The 17709-nt window shown below is 41.2% G+C and overlaps 1 protein-coding gene across 10 annotated transcripts in view; it reads left to right on the top strand.

Annotated features, from left to right (window-relative positions):
* PXK (PX domain containing serine/threonine kinase like) overlaps positions 1–17709 on the top strand; it is an 81667-nt gene that overhangs the window by 23172 nt on the left and 40786 nt on the right. For all 10 annotated transcript variants that reach the window (XM_027522864.1, XM_027522861.1, XM_027522863.1 and 7 more), the window contains exons 2-4: positions 4344–4394; positions 6406–6453; positions 13060–13246. In XM_027522864.1, the coding sequence (XP_027378665.1) occupies positions 4344–4394; positions 6406–6453; positions 13060–13246 (286 nt within the window). The remainder of the gene's footprint in view (positions 1–4343; positions 4395–6405; positions 6454–13059; positions 13247–17709) is intronic.

Consider the following 17709-nt stretch of genomic DNA (forward strand, 5'->3'; position numbering starts at 1 on the left):
AGGTGGATTTTTTTTACCAACTGAGCTACCAGGGAGACCCCTCTGACCTCAGGATCCCAGCCCCATCTTGTAGTTATTGACTTTCCTTTTGCTAAATGCTTCCCTCAACATTATTGCATGCCATTTTATAGCCAAATTACAAAACAAAACCCCCCTAAACTGTATATCTACAGAGGGAAGATTGGAGTCAAACTGTGGGAGTTATACCCCTAGCATGAACAAAAGTGCAGGAATTGGGACGTGATAACTGTTTAATTGATGTTTATCATTTGCAGCAACATCTTTGTACAACACAGGTCTAAAGTTTAAACTCAAAGTATATCAAGCAGGACAGCAGTGTTTGTTTTGCATCTACCAAGTGCTCAGCGTTGAACTGCACTTTATTTATTTACTTTTGACTGTGCTGGGTCTTTGCTGCTGCAGGGCTTTGCTCTAGTTGTGGAGAGTGGGCTGCTCTGTGGTCGCGATGCACGGGCTTGTCATTGCAGAGTATTGCTCTTGTGGCAGAGCATGGGCTCTGGGGCGGGAACCAGTAGTCGAGGCACGTGGGCTCAGCAGTTGCGGCTCCTGGGCTCCAGCACGCAGGCTGAACACTTGTGGTGCGTGGGCTTAGTTGTTCTGTAGCATGTGGAACCTTCCCCGATCAGGGATAGAACCTGTGTCTCCTGCATTGGCAGGCGAATTTTTTACCACTGAGCCACCAGGGAAGCCCTTGAACCAGAATTTTGAAAGTTAGTATTATTCCTCTGACAGATCATAGTGAAGCAATGGATGCTTGAAGTGATTTTTGAGAAATAACAATTCCCCCCAATTTGAACATCAAAACTTGTTTGTGTGTAGTTGTTTGGAAGTACTCAATTATATGTGCTGATTTTAGCTTTACTATAAGACTATAAAAGCCCAGACAATCTGCCAGTAAGAGAACCCTGAGAAAAAAGAAAATGTCAGAGCTAACAGACTGATCTCCAAATACAAGAAAGCCAGGTATTTTTAGCATTTTATCTTTATGTATTCAGAAATAATTGCATTGGCATATTGCTTAAGGGATTTGCCATACTACACAAGCCAGTTTTGAAATATTCATATTATAACCTGACATGAAACCAGCTAAGCAGGATGCCAGCCACGTAGTTGATTCACTCGTAATTGAGTGGATATTGTTGAATGTATCATTCTTTTTTTTTTTTTTGAATGTATCATTCTTAACATAGTCGAGAGTAGGCAGAAATTTCTGCTTATGTGAACTTTATCAACCTTTGCAAACTAAACAGAGTGGAAATGAATGATAGTGTAATAAGATCTATTTTAAAATTCAGCTGCCAAGTTAACAATGCTTATTTGGCTTTATTTTCTCCATAACCTATTTAATTCAGAATTAATTCAGTAGAAAGGATTTGTTGAATTCTGTGTTGATTAAGCATTTGTTGAGTAGTTACTGTGAGTAATACCTGAATCATTACCATCCCAAAATGTTAAAACAATTCTGAGCATTTGAGGAAAAAAACGTTTCTGTTTTTTTCTGTGCTTCATCCCTGTGTGTGTAAGCAGAAGGCTGAGCAAGGTCTCTTGTTTCCTGCTTATTTGATTACCTGGGGAAGCTCTGAAAACTTCTGATTCCTAATTTCTATCTTGTAGATTCTGATTTACCAAGTCTTGGGAATGGTATTTTTAACTCTCTCGCTTCTCCTGGCTCCCCAGGATCAGGCAGCTTCCAATGATGAGGCAGCTTGGGAGGAGGGGGAGGTGTCACTGAATTTGGTTTCTTTGGAAAATGCTATAACTGCATACCTATTACTACCTTTTTACCTATTTTCTTAACCATAGCCTTTTCTAACCGAAAAGCTTATATGCAAACTTTGAGCAGGAAAAATCATTGATCTTAGTCCTCTGACTCTACTAAACTAATTTTGAATGCTAAGGTTAATTTTTAAATTTGAGATAATTGCAGATTCACATACAGTTGTAAGAAACATTGAAGAGATCCCATATCTCTGTTATCCAGTTTCTGTCATTGGTAGTGTCTTGCTAAACTTGATATGCTATCACAACCAAAATATTCACATTGACCAGTCAAGATACAGCACCTTTCCGTCGGCCCAGACATGCTCATGTCTTAGTCCATTCAGACTGCTCTAACAAAATACCAAAAACTGAGTGGCCTATCCACAATGGATTTTTTTCTCACAGTTCAGGAGGCTGAAAGTCCAAGACTGAGGTGTGAGCATGGCTGCCTTCTGATGGTCCTCTTCCTGGTTCAGAGCTAGCACCTTCTCAAATGATCCCATGTGGCGGAAGGAGTGAGGGACCCCTCTGGAGCCTGTCTTGTAAGGGTGCTGATCCCATTCTTGAGGGCTTTGCTCTCATGACCTAAGTAACTCCCAAAGGTCCTCCCACTTTCTAATACCATCATTTTTGGGAGTTAGTATTTCAGTATGTGAACCTTGTGGGGACTGAGACATTCAAACCATAGCACATCACCTTGCCCTTCTGTAGTCACACCTGATTCCCTTCCACACACACCCTGCTACCCCAGCTGTAACTGTTGACAACCAACAGACTGTTCTCCATATCTGTGATTCTGTCATTTCATAAATATTGTATAAATGGAGACATGTAGTTTATAATCTTTGGGGATTGTCTTTTTCACTCTGTGTAATCCTCCAGAGGGGCTTCCCTGGTGGCTCCGATGGTAAAGAATTTGCCTGCAATGGGGGAGACCTGAGTTTGATCCCTGGCTTGGGAAGATCCCCTGGAGGAGGGCATGGTAACCTATCCCAGTATGCTTGCCTGTATAATCCACATGGACAGAGGAGTCTGGTGGGCTACAGTCCATGGGGTCGAAAAGAGTCTGACATGACTGAGCGACTAAGCACTCACACACAGGATCCTCCAGAGATTCATCTAGTTTGTTGCATGTATCAATAGTTTATTCATTTTCATTGCTGAGTAGTATTCCCTGGTATGGAAGTAGCAAAGTTTAAACATACACCTGTTGAAAGACATCTGGCTTTTCTACTTTGGGGGTATTACCAATAAAATAGCTGTGAACATTCATGTAAAAGTTACTGTATAGACATAAGTTTTTGTTTCTCTGGAATGAATGTCCAGGGGTGTAGTTGCTGGGTCATAATAATGGCTGCATGTTTTAATTAAAAAAAAAAAAAGTTGCCAAACCATATTATAGAGTTTCAGTGCCATTTAAAATTCCCACCATTAATTTATGTGATCCAGTTTCCCTATTTGGCTGTTTCCCTAGCCAACATTTGGTGTTATCATTATTTTTTTGTTTGAGCTATTCTGATGGAAATACAGTGATATCTCATTGTAGTCTTACTTTGCATTTGATTGATGACTGGTAATGTTGAATATCTTTTTCTGTGCTTATTTGCCTTCTGTATGTCCTCTTGAAAGGAATGTGTATTCTGCTGTTGTCGAATGGCGTGTTCTATAAATGCTGATTATATTTGTTGGTTGATGATGACATGAAGTTCATATTTTATGACAGGACAAGAAAAAAATGAGATGTAAAATTTTTTTTGCCCATTTGGGCCTCCCAGAGCACTCCCCTATAGTATGTATTCTGCTTCTGCATTAACTAGACCTGTTTAGGAAACAACATTCCTTCTTCTTCTAGTAAGAAGTCACCATAATCACGACTTGCTTTGTGTGACTTGTTTCTTACCTGCAGATCTGGGTTGTGTAAACAGTTGATATGTCATTTGGTGAATAACTGTTTGTCCGTAAAACTTGTGGAACTGTGCCTTGACCTCTAACAGGCCCAACAGTCCTCAAGAGTTTTCTGAAAGAATGTCTCCTGGGTTATAGTCCCCAGGTCTTCAATAAAAATGTTCATTGTTTGCTTAGGTCAACTGTTGATTAATTTTTCATCAGCAGTGGTTTTGTTGAATTCTTCTCTACCCTTATGGGTTTCTGTTGTTCTATCAGTTGCTGCGCAAGGGGTGTTGAAATCTCCGACTCTAATGGTGTATTCGTCTGTTTCTTCTTGCAGTCCTTGTCAGTTTTTGTTTCACGTGTTTTACAGCTCTGGTGTTTGAATGTGCATACACATTCAAGATTGCTGTGTCTTGGGGACTTCCCTGGTGGTCCAGTGGTTAAGACTCCATGCTTTTAATGCAGGGGGCACGGGTTCATCCCTGGCTGGGGAACTGGGATCCCACATGCCACAAGACTGCTGTGTCCTGCTATGACATTACCCTTTTATCTTTATGCCCCTCTCTGTCTCTAGTCATCTTTTCTGAAGTTTACTCTGATGCTTTCATATCATATTTTTGATCCCCTAATTTGGGTTTTATAATAGAGACATTTTTGTCCTTCTTTTTTAGGAATATATCATTCGGGTACAAAGAGGAATTTCCGTAGAAAATAGCTGGCAGGTAAGTTGTTTTTTTTTTTTTTTTTGGTCATAGGAAAAATATTTAAACAAAATTCTGGCCTGGAATCATCTAAAAATCTGCAAAAACTAAAACACACAAAAATATACATCATATTTCTTTTATAAACTTTAGATCTAAGACATCTCTTACAAAAGGCTTTTCTGTTCTCAGTTGTTTGGTTTAATTCATGTAAGATGTTACCACAGAGAGTAGGAATGTGTTCCCCAGTTGGACACAGAGTAAGCAGAGTAGGCAACTGACTTGTTTTGTTCCTCGTGTTGAATAATTCAGGCCTCCTCCCCTGAAGCCATGGTGTGGGTAGGGCAGGTTAGTAGTCAGTCCACCAGTTTGAAAGATGAGATAGTGCCCTAGTCATTGTGCAGTTCGGATGCTGCATTTCATGGACTCTTAAATCTAGTCATAGGCAGTTTCTAGTGCTAGGTCCCTCACTGACCACAGGTGATGTCTGTTCACAGCTCCAAGGCCTGCTTTCCTGATGGACTGCCTCAGAGAAAGAGAACTTGCTATATAGATCTAGAGGTCCTTTCCAACCCAGTTGACTTGTAGAGAGTGGCTGAATTCTATACAGGAGCCATTTCTTTCCTGTTGTAGTAATTATAATGACCTTTGTATTCCGTTTTCCAAAAATCTTACCTTGTCCTTCACAGCCCGGCTTGAACCTTACCTCTCACCTTAAGAAGTCTTTGACCTCAAAGGCCGGTACTTAGTCTTGTATTGGCCTGAAAATTCTAACTACTTTTAGTTGGAATAATTATAACATCACAGACTTGATGGACATGAGGTTGAACAAGCTCCTGGAGTTGGTGATGGACAGGGAAACCTGGTGTGTTGCAGTCCATGGGGTCGCAAAGAGTCAGACACAATTGAGCGACTGAAGTGAACTGAGCATTTATTGTTAGGCACTGGCTCAAGCACGTTAATTCACTTAGCCCGTTAAAGCCAGTTCTGTGCCATCACATTAGCCCCATTTTGCATTCAAAAGGCAAGTAACTAGTCCAAGATCACACTGAAGTTTATGATGGAACAGGGTTAGAATTCAAGTATTCTCTGTGCCACCTTTTGCTCCCTTGCACTTATTAGGTATGACCCCATGTTTAACTTTTTGATATATATGTATGCCAAGCAGGCCCAAGGACAGTGTCCTATGAGAAAAATCAACCTTATATGTAGTCTTGTAAATCCAGTGCTTTAGAGGCCTGGGGAATACTTAATAAAAATGTAGATACTTAACCTCCTGAATTTGTTTCCCTTTGGGTGGGTGGGGTCCTCGATGATCTCCAAGTAATTCTTCTGCACACTAATATTTGAAAATCATCAGTAAACATTAGAAAAGCTATTTGAAAGCCAAATAGCTTCCTTCCCCTCTGACTGAAGAGCTAGTGTAATTTGCGGTGGCATAATCAGTGGCATCAACATAACTAAGAGAAAATGTGTGGACAGTGGGTGTGGACCGTTAGCCAGGAGGGGAACTAGTGAAGGGTGGTGCCAGCAGGTGCATCCAGTCTCTAAACTGGTGTGGTCTCAAAGAGGGCAGTTTTATTCAGGGCAAAGATGGAATAGCTTCACAACTGTCTACATCCATTTACTTTGTTTTCATGTTCAGTTAAACTTCTTTTTTTTTTTTGGTAAATTATTAACTCATCTTTCTAGTTAACTAGGTGCCTAGGTAATTGAAAAAAAAAAAAATTAAAGGGCTATTCACCCTCAAAACATCATCCTTCTCTCTTACCTGTTGGCATCTTGCGAGTTTGGCTGTCTTTAACCAGTTTCCCACAGCCCAGCCAACTCTGGGACACTGCTCGGTCTGTTTTCTGGGGCTGCCAAGTGAAACAAGTTAGGCTCCAGGTATAAGCCCTGCTACCCTTAATGCAAGTGCCTTGACTCCCTTGATGCAAGTGCCTTGACTCTAGAATGCCAATAAGTATTAAATAAGGAAATGAAAATTGATGGTTTGTGCTGAATCAAAACACCACTGTTTTCTTTCTTACAGATTGTTAGGAGATACAGTGACTTTGATTTGCTGAACAACAGCTTGCAGGTAATTATTCTAAAACACCAATGACACACATTTATTGCTTGGGGTATCTTAGAAATGGGTTGGAAATGGCAACGTCAGGAACAGGAAGTTATTAGATTTCCCTAGCAAAGGAGATAAGCTCATACTTCAGACAGATGATGTGTGACTCTAAAAATAAACTTGGGGAATAAATGTCATTTATAATAGTCACCGTACAGCCGGCTACCTTTGTGCCAGACTGCGTCCTTAACTGCAATCATGGGATGCTGTGTGTTATCTCCTTTTTACAGGTTAGAAATGCCTAGATGGATAATAGAATTGTTCACTGAGAGCGGGGACTCTCAGACTCTCTTAAACTCGGCCACATAGTCAGCAGTACAGATCAGCACTCAGCAGTAACTAGAGAGGCAGCCTTTTTTAGCATTAACTTTTTTCCCTTAAGTATGTAGTTCTAGATCTTTTTGGTTAAATGTTTGTAACTTGGTGGCCATAATGGAAAGAGGGGTGAGCTGGAAACACATCTGGCACTGCTAGTGTCACAGGGTCCTAGAGAAGTGTGGCCCCGGGGCAGTGCTGGCAGCACTACCACACCCTCACCTGGCAGACGGGTCTTCAAGCGCCAGGATTATTGAAGCCCACTGGGGCTTCCCTGGTGGCTAAGGCCGTGATTCAAGAAAGATCTGCCTGTAATGCAGGAGACCTGGGTTCCATGCCTGGGTCGGGAAGTTCCCCTGGAGAAGGAAGTGGCAACTCACTCCAGTATTCTTGCCTGGAGAATTCCATCGACAGAGGAGCCTGGTGGGCCACAGTCCATGGGGTCGCAAAGAGTCAGACAGGACTGAGGGACTAACAGTTCCACTGTCACTTTCATCGGGCCTTTATTGTATCTCAACTTTGAATGGTGGCATAAACCCTTGAACCGGCTTGCTAGCTCATGACTAGCTCACCCGGGAGGTGCACCGTCTCATCACTGATTCCGAGTGATCTCTGATCCTGTCCACAGAGGGCAGGAGGATGGAGGGCTGGAAGGGAGTGTCATGCTGCCTTTCCATCAAAAGGCCATTTTTTACTGACCAGCCTTTGGAAAAAGAGCATTTGTAGAGTCCAGACTTTCACATTATTTACAACACTGCTGAATGCCATGTTCTCCATCCAGTAGAACTGGCCTGAGTGTCTGCAGACCTTTATGTCATTGACGTATGGTCTTCTTCACACATGTTGTCTGTCTCCATTTTAATTGTAGTGTGACCAGTTTAAATATTCAGATAGAATATCGGCAGAGGTCAGATTCTCAGAGATGGCTTTAATTGGTTTCACTTGTGGATTTTAAGAGCCTAGTCTTTCCACTCAGACAAAAACTGGGCTTCTGATGACTATTGTAGGTAAGCCACTGACTGACATGCTGTTTATTCCAGCAGTGGATCTTCCCCACAAGGCTCTCCAGACATTTCCATGTGCTCAAAGTGGCATGAACATCTGGGAGCTAATGTTGGGCCTACTATGTGCTTTCACCTTTATGCACAAGTGAACCCTTGCCTGGTTTTAAAAGAAACGGTCGTGATTTTATGCAGTGCTATTCAGCCAGGGCTGAGTAAGAATCCTGAGAGAGATCCTTCTGAAATGGAAACTGCCTGGGCCTAGACCCCACGAATATGGGGTGGGAAGGAAAGTCTTATCTCCTGTTTGTTCTTACTTTGGACATATAAAGTTGAATCTCCATGACTATTCAGTTACAGCCTTATTTAATATAATAGAAATTTATTTTTACATCAGTGTAATGTTCCCTTATAAAATGGGCACTTTCAATGTGCATCTTATTTCAAATGCAAATATCCACATGTATTGATGTTGGCTTGTGTTGGGCAGGATATGGCCAGACAGCACTTCAGTGGGAGGTTTTCCTGGATCCAAGTAAACAGACAGAAGAAAGTACATACAACTTTTTGGCAGCAAAATAATTTCAAAACAACCTCCATAAAACAGACCCAAAAGACTCCAAAACCACAAATAAAACTGTGACTATGAATTTCAGTTTCTGATTACCCTTCTGACAGATAAATGAGTTCCTGCTGAAGGAAGAGAAATATAATACACATATGCAGGGTTGTTTGAATCCAATAGAAAACATATCTAAGTGAAATAAAGCACTGTGTAAAAGTATACATGCAATATAATAATTACATGAAATGTTTAGGAAAAATGGTTGGGAGGAAGTATGCCAGAATGTTAACAATGGGGACCTCCAGGTGGCAGGATTATGGGTTCTGTTGTTTTTTTTTTCCCCTGGTCCTTTGTACCATTCTGTACTTTCCAGGTTCAGTACAAATAAGCACGGGCAAGTTATATAAGTGGAAAAACAGAAGAAGAGCTGTATTTTCCCAATTTTTTATAGCGAATATATCTTGTGATAACAGTGAAGAGAAACCACTACCTTATTTTAAAGGTACCATCAAATCAATGACCATACAGGGAGATAGAATGAGACACGGGAAAAGACAGCAGCAGGAGCTACAGTGATGAGAACTGTAGGGGACCCTCAGGCTTGAGACGGGGACCCAGCCTCTGCCTGGGCTCTGGTACTTCCTCTCTGTCCTTACTGTCTCCCTATGAAGCTAAGAGGCTGAACCACATGACTTTTCAGGTCTCTTATAGCACACATGTTTTGTGATTTGGTTTCACTGCCCATTTTTCACATGGGAGAGGCTCTACTGAACACTGGAGGGAAATGGGGACAAATTAGGGTCTGATGAGCACTTAGCACTCCTTGGAATACTTGCTGGAATGGAGTTCAAGGCAATTTGCAGATCATTAACGGAAGTGAGACATTAGCTGATTAAGAGGTAGAAGATTTTTTCCTCCAGACAAAAAAGCTAGTTTTCTTGAAACTGATAGAGTTTGCCATGGAGTTTAGAAGTTTTGGCTAGGCTAGCAAGAGTCAGGTTACGGACTCAAGACCCCACTTTGCCTGTCAATACCACTTTGCTTTGTCACTCTGCAGGTGTTGCGAGTAGAGGAACTCTGGGGATTCTCTGCTGGCTTTACTGTTCTCTTTCCTTTATACAGGGAACTCAAGAATGGAATCCAAAGGGCACTTTAAAAAGGGAACAGTTTTTTAAAAAAATGTCATGATGAGGTGCCTTTGCTTGAAGCCGTCCCTGTGGAGGTGTCTAGGAAGTCAGTGGCTGAGGGGCTTCATCATATGTGTGCTAGTATTCTCTCACCCTCCTTTCTAACAAGTCACAGGAGTTCTAAACTTTATATTCTGTGATGGGTAAGCATTTGAGAAATTCTGGGAGAAGCTGAAAGAGAAAGTTAACTTCTCTTGAATGCTAGCCTCCTGTCAAAGGCAAAACTTTAAAATCACACTCAGATTGCAAAGTTTCAACACTTGGATAAAAATTTCTTGTGAGAACCCAAACCAGGGCAGAAAAACACCTGCCATGTGCCTAGCAGACTGACATGGCAGAGACACTCTACTCACAGCTATTGGCGAAGAAGTCTTTGTTTCACCTGCTGATTTGGAAGAGCTGATGAGGTATCTGGGCAGAACAGTACATTTCAGTTCAGTTCAGTTCAGTCACTCAGTCATGTCTGATTCTTTGTGACCCCATGGACTGCAGCATGCCAGGCTTCCCTGTCCATCACCAACTCCTGGAGCTTGCTCAAACTCATATCCATCGAGTCGGTGTGCCATCCAACTATCTCATTCTCTGTCGTCCCCTTCTCCTCCTGCCTTCAGTCTTTCCCAGCATCAGGGTCTTTTCTAGTGAGTCAGTTCTTCACATCAGGTGGCCAGAGTATTGGAGCTTCAGCTTCAGCATCAATCCTTCCAATGAACACCCAGGACTGATCTCCTTTAGGATGGACTGGTTGGATCTCCTTGCAGTTCAAGGGACTCTCAAGAGTCTTCTCCAACACCACAGTTCAAAAGCATCAGTTCTTTGGCACTCAGCTTTCTTTATAGTCCATAGTCACGTCCATACATGACTACTGGAAAAACCATAGCTTTGACTAGATGGACCTTTGTTGGCAGAGTAATGTCTCTGCTTTTTAATATGCTGTCTAGTTTACCTAAAAAGAAATGATGCTTGACTTAAAAAATAATAATAATTTTTTTTAAGCTTGTAAAAAAGGCCACAAAGTTTGAAACAGATAGCTTGTCTAATTCATTCTGACATCCCCACTGTGAGTGAAAAAAATAGCCCTTTTGGGGTTTAAATCTGATCTTGTCAGATGTGACTTTCCATTCTGAGTAACCTGGGCTTCAGCTGAGTCTGCTCTTGAGTGAGTAACGCAGGCAGATGTGCTGATATTGGCTGATGGTACCCACTCCCAGAGGTAGCTGCTCTAAAGCAGGTAGAGCAAGTCCTTTTAGACATTTTTCGTGTATATGTAACTATATGCCTGGGCTTACACATAAGTGCACACAGACACGCAAATGAGATTATATCCTGCAACTTATTAAAAGAGTTTTTAAAAGAAATAAATCAATTATAACACATTAGCATTGATTCCCTTATATTACGCAGTGCTCCTGAACAAAAATAATAATAAAACAATTGACTTGGATGTGTACCAGAGGAGTGATGTGCTTTCTTCATAACTTTGCTTTTCTATTTAGTTAATAAAGAAACTGCTATTCCATAAAACGTAATTGTATGAGAGAGGAAAACAGCCTGAAATTGAGTGTCTTATCTGGCAGTGAATTTGGCCATGGTTGAAAATTCACTCTAAGTGTGTTCTGACATATTTTCATAAGTATGTTGTAGAAACAGGCAGTTCAGAATTATCAGCCAACCTTTTCATCTTGCCTAATTCAAGTTCAAGGCCTAATTCAAGTTCAAGGTTCAAACTTGCCTAATTGCCAAGTTCAAGATCTTCATTGTTTGAAAAAATGGAGTGAAGCAGGCTCAGTTAGGTTTGCTCACATGGATGATTTAGATGACATGCTTGTCTGAATTCAAGATGCCTTTCTGTTTTAGACCTTTCCCTCGATCCGTACACATGCCACTTGGACCACTCTCAGCACAAGGGTAGACTAGTACCGCTCTTTGAAAGCAGTTTTTTGCTCATTAAATTATGATACCAATCGGATATTTTGTTTTTTACGTTTAAAAAATAGACTTAAAGTTTTAAATGATCTGGAAAATGATAGTAGATTGCACACCTGCATTTCTTTTTCTTTTCTCCCCAAGCCACTCTAAAACAACAGTAAATTTGATCTTGTGTATGTACACACACACACACACCCCTTCAAGGACAAATAGGAGAGGAGAAAATTATAACAAAAACATTAAAAACTAAAAATCCAGTGGATGAGAGCTAACTAATTAAGCAGATATGGGAAGGCAGAATTACGAGATGGCAGTAAGGGTGGATAAACCCACTGGGTCCCAGTTTTCACCACAGAACCTCCAAAAGGTTGACAGCACCAAGTGCTACCTCCAACGTGGGGTGAGGTCAAGCTAAAATCAGGAGTTGAAAGTATGTTTAAACAGTTGGATCCCCACAGCTCCCCATCTGAGCAACTTATGCCTGCTCTTCTCCAGTGGAGAAACTGGGTTTTTTCCCTCTGCAGAGGGTTGAACATTCTTTGGGCTGGAGAATGCAGGCACAGTTGGAAATATTTACATAATAAAGAGGAGACCTGTCCAAATAAAGACATTTTTTATTAACGTGCAAGGTTTCAAACAATTCTCCCTTTCTAGGAAGCTGACAGAGGGTATCTCCACCAAAAGTGAGGGGATTACCTAAGATAAAGGCAGGCATGGATATGGAAATGGGGTTTAGCAGGAGAAAGGACAGAGGCTTCTCTAGCATGGTGGTGAAGGAAGGTCCTGGGATGCCAGTCTTGACGCAGGTCTAGGGACCACCTGTCCTGCGTGGAACAGGTTGCTGGGTTCTGGAAAGTGCTCTTCAAGAAGATGACATTGATTCATCTTTGTATCTCAGTGTGTTGAAGAAAGGCTTAGATGGAGAGTTTGGAGTTGAAGAGAAAACTAGGAAAAAAGAAGTTGACAGAGAGGAGTAGCAAGCATGCTCTTTGGCTCAGTTGTATCATTTACCTAATGTAAGTGTGCATGCTGCACTTATTTAAATGATAGCATCATGATGGTGGAAGAATTAGGTCTAGAATGTGTGTGGATGAGATCAGGTTGTGAAAGAGAACTTAACCCTCATCTCCTATAATGAGAAACTTGCAGATAATGCCTAAAAGTGAAAAATCGAGGCATAACAATGTAAACCGTCACTTCTTCCAAAAGATCAGCTGAAAGAGTTAGATGTGGCCACCTTTGGGGAGTGGGGAATGGATATGTCACCTTTCGGCTGGGGTGGTTGGGGGCGAGCATCATGGGACTGCCAGCAGTAATAAACAAAAGTATTTGACTCTCGGAAAATATGTTCATGTGTAAATTTCATTAAAAAAATTAAGTCTTAAAGTGCTACACTTAGTATTTTATCAGTTCTAAGATGCACAGGTTTTCACATTTTTACAATACAACTGATAAGGATGTATCCTGAAATGTTGTAGACCTAACGAAACCTGTTGGCACAGGGATTCTGCTGTTCGGTCTTATTTGGGGATGACGTGAGTATAATACTTTTCTTTTTTCTTTTTAATTAAAGATTGCAGGCCTAAGTCTACCTCTTCCTCCCAAAAAATTGATTGGTAACATGGATCGTGAATTCATAGCTGAGAGGCAGAAAGGTCTTCAGAACTATCTCAACGTTATCACCACAAATCATATCTTGTCTAACTGTGAGCTGGTTAAGAAGTTTCTAGATCCAAACAACTATTCTGCAAACTACACTGGTAAGTAGAAGGATCTATCAGCTACATTCCTGGGACAAAAGAGGCACTTTTCTTTGCCGGAGATAATATATGTGGGACAAGCTCTCCTTCCAGATGGGGAGATGTGTTCTAGGACATTATTCATCTGCTAATACTTACCTGATTGTAATTTACTGTAGATATCTAAGAAGAACATATTTTTAAACTGGAAGATAATTGCTTTACAATGTTGTGTTAATTTCTGCTGTACCATAAAGTGAATCAGCTTTATGTATACGTATATCCCCTCCCTCCTCAGCTGCTGACCACCACCCCCAACCCACCCTCTAAGTCACCACGGAGCGCTGAGCTGAGCCTGCTGTATTTTATTGCAGTTTCCTACTACCTCTCTGTTTTCCTTATGGTAGTGCATATATGTCAGTCCTAATCTCCCAACTCATCCCACCTTCTCCTTCCCCCACTGTGTCCACATATCCATTCTCTTTGTCTACATCTCTGTTCCTGCCTTGGAAATAGGTTCATCTGTACCATTTTTCTAGACACACTTATATGTGTTAACATACGATATTTATTTTTCTCTTTCTGACTTACTTCACTTGGTATGACAACACTCTATGTCCATCCATGTCTCTATAAAACAAAAATTATTCTAAAATGTTTTTAATGCCTGTTTAGAAAAATACAGAAGGGAACTTGTCTGTGTACAAAGTCTTGTCATTATTATCTTCCCTGACAAAACTGAGAGTAAATAGTCCACAATGATCTGTACAGTAATGTCAGTTTGATTTATATTTGCCTGTTTTTGTGTTTACAATATATATTATGCCTGGCTCTTCTGGGAATTACTTTAAACACAATAGTGATTCAGAAGGGGCCTTTCTGTGTCTTCCCAGTTGCTTGCTGAAACCTGCTGTGAGCAAAGCCTAGGGAGCAGGTGGTTCCTTTCCAAACCTTCCCTGGACAGAGCAGCAGCCAGAGGCCTGAGTGGGAAAGGGTGCCAGTCACACACACGGCCAGCAGCAGTTCTGCAAGCCCATTGTCAGCAGAATGAGTGATTAAATGTTTAATACACTCTGGCATGGTCTTGAACAGGCCAATAGAAGCTGTTGTAAAACCAAACCAGTGACTAGAATTCAGCCAATTTGTTAAAGCTAAACCATGCTGAGAGTCTAAGTGGAACACTGGGTATCATTAATAAGCTGATTTCCTTGCTAAGAGAATAGACTGTTTAGAGACTACATTTTGGGTCCTTAGAACACTCCTTTTGAAGTAATTAGAAGGAGACACTTTTATTCTTGTGTCAGATAGAGGGAAACAGAGGACTACTTATCAGGCACGAAACTTTTCTTTATCTTATTTTTAATTAATTAATTAATTAATGTTGGCCATCCTGGGTCTTCGTTGTTCGGTTGTGATGTGCGGGCTTCTCACTGTGGTAACATGTCTTGTTTCCGGGCACGGGCTCTAGGGCGTGAGGGCCTCAGTCGTTGTAGTACGTGGACTCAGTAATCGCAGCTCCCAGGCTCTGGAGCACAGGCTCAGTAGTTACGGTGCATGGACTTTGTTGCTCCTAGGCCTGTGCAATCTTCCCGGATCAGGGATCGAACCGGTGTCTACTGCGGTCTACCAGGGAAGCCTGAAACTTCTCTGCATAATGGAATCACCTGGGGAGCTTTAAAAAAAATGCCAATGCCCAGACTGCATTCATGCCAGTCAAATCAGAATCTCTGTGGATGGGGTTCATAGTTTGTAAGCCCGCCCTCCCCAGAGATTCTAATATGCAGCTGAGTTTGAACACCACAGTTGGAAATTGCTACTCACTTCATGGGTCCTCTGACCAGCCGCACTGGCACCATCGGGAGCTTGTTAGGGATATAGCATTCATGCCCCACCCCAAACCTAGAATCAGGATGTGGTTTTTAACAAGGTCCCCAGGTTGTGTGCATGCATATTAAAGTTTGAGAAGCCTTGCACGAGAACATGCCTGTCATCTTCTAGTAAAAGTGCCTGCAGGGGTAAGAAAGTGCCTTTATAGAAAGCAACCCACTAAGGGGAAGTTTATTTCAAACTCATATTTGCTGTAAGTTATGAAACTGAACAAGGCTTGCATTTTTACCCCACTTGTTTCTTGGAGCTCATTGGAAAAAAAGCATCACCGGCCTGGGGCTCCCAGGACAACTCGTGTTCTTTCAGAGCAGGTCTCCCTTGGCTTTCATTTCACCTTACTTCACCTTACTTCTCCTCACTTGTTCCAGGACTGTCACACCATGGACTCTGGGTTGACTTTTATCGAGTCCCTTGCAGCTCAGGCCTGTTCACTGGTTTGTTTGTCCACGTCGTTTCCTGACAGTGTCTGCTAGTGTCCTCCTGAGGTCAAGCGTCACGGTGTACTGTACATGTGATGATGCTGTCCATTCTGTACGCTTGACTCTCTGCTCTGCCATCCATGTGCTAGGTGCGGGGCTGGGAGTTGGGGTACAGGTGTGAGGAAAATGTGCTCCTTGTTCTCAGGGAGCTTGTACTAGAAATACCTTGAGTTGCCAGGGGATCAGAGCTAGCAGGGACCTTGAGCAGATGCATCTAGACTAACCCTCTTGTTTTATTTATTTTTTAATGTAAGTTTTTTGTTGTTTTCCTTCCAGTTTTATTGAGATATAATTAACATACAGCACTGGGTATGTTTAGGTGTACAGCATAGTGATTTGACTTAAATACATTGTGACATGAGGATCACAGTAAGTTTAGTGACCATCCGTCATCTCATAGAGATGCAGATTAAAGTAGGAGAGAAAAATTGCTTCTGTGTGATAAGAACTCTTAGAGTTTACTCTCTTAGTAACTTTCATGCATAAGGTACAACAGAGTTAGTTACATTTATCGTGCTGTGTATTGCATTCCTAGTACTTATTTATCTTATAGCTGAAGTTTATACCTTTTGGCCACCTTCATTCAATTCCCCATCCTCCTACCTCCAGCCCTACCTCTGGTAACCACAAATCTGATCTCTTTTTCTGTGCGTTTTTGAAGAATAATTGACCTGCACTACTGTGCTAGTTCCTGTTACACAACATTATGATTTGATGTTTCTATACCTGTCAAAATAGTCATCATGATGAGTCTACTTACATATGTCACCATAAAAAGATATTACATAGTTATCAACTGTATCCCTCCATGTTGTTGCAAATGGCAAGCTTTCATTCTTTTTTGTGACTGATTAATATGCCACTGTGATACTTAGGTTGCTTCCACATCTCAGCTTCTGTAAATAATGCCACAGTGAACACGGTGGTGCGTATGTTTTTTTCTAGGTAGTGTTTTCCTTTCCTTCTGGTAAATACCGAGGAGTGAAATTGAATAACCGTGTGGTATTTCTGCTTATAAAGTTTTTGAGGGCTCTCCGTATGGTTTGCCGTAGTGGCTGTTTCAAGTCACCTTCTCATCAGTAATGCACAGGGGTTCTTTTTCTCTGCATCTTCACCAAAACTTGTTATTTATTTGTGGTCTTTTTGATGATAGCCATCCTGATGGGTGTGAGGTGATACTTCACTGTGGTTTTGATTTGCATTTCCCTGATGAGTACTGATGTTGAGCATCTTTTCACGTACCTGTTGGCGATCTGTCTTCTTTGGAAAAATGTCTATTCAAGTATTCTGCCCATTTTTTAATAGTGTTTTTTGTTTTTTGATATTTAGTTGTATGAGTTCTTTGTATATTTTGGATATTAACCACTTGTCAGATACAATGTTTGCAAATCTGTTCTCCGATTCAGTAGGTGGTCTTTTTGTTTTGTTGATGGTTTTCTTTGCTGTGCAAAAGCTTTTAAGTTTGATTAGGTTCCATTGGTTGGTTTTTGCTTCTTGTGTTTCCCAAGGGGACATATCCAAAAAAACATTGGTAAGACCAATGTCAAAGAGTTTGCCACCTGTGTTTTCTTCTAGGAATTTCATGGGTTTAGGTCTTCCATTTATGTCTTTAATCCATTTTTAGTTTATTTTTGTATATGATGTGAGAGAGTAGTCCAGTTTGGTTCTATTGCGTTTAGCTGTCTAATTTTCCGGAATTTATTGAAGAGGTTGTCTTTTCTCCATTGTATATTCTTGCCTCCTTTGTCGTATTGATAGATTAATTGCTGATAGAAGTGTGGGCTCATTTCCGGGCGCTCTATTCCGTTTCTTCACGCTCTGTGTGTGTGCTTGTGCACGTCCTAGTACCATGCTGTTTCGATTATTGTACCTTTGTAGTGTGCTTTGAAATCAGAAGCATGATACTTCCAGCTTTTCTTTTTCAAGATTGTTTTGACTATTCAAGATCTTTTCTGTTTCCATAAAAATTTAGAATTATTTGTTCTAGCTCTGTGAAAAAAGCTAGTGATAGGGATTGCACTGAATCTGTAGATTGCCTTGGGCTGTACAGTCATTTTAGCCATATTAATTCTTCCAGTCCATGAACACAGTATATATTTCCATCTGTTTGTGTCTTCT

Source organism: Bos indicus x Bos taurus, chromosome 22 (genome assembly GCF_003369695.1).
Source record: "Bos indicus x Bos taurus breed Angus x Brahman F1 hybrid chromosome 22, Bos_hybrid_MaternalHap_v2.0, whole genome shotgun sequence".
In the NCBI taxonomy this organism is placed as follows: Eukaryota; Metazoa; Chordata; class Mammalia; order Artiodactyla; family Bovidae; genus Bos; species Bos indicus x Bos taurus.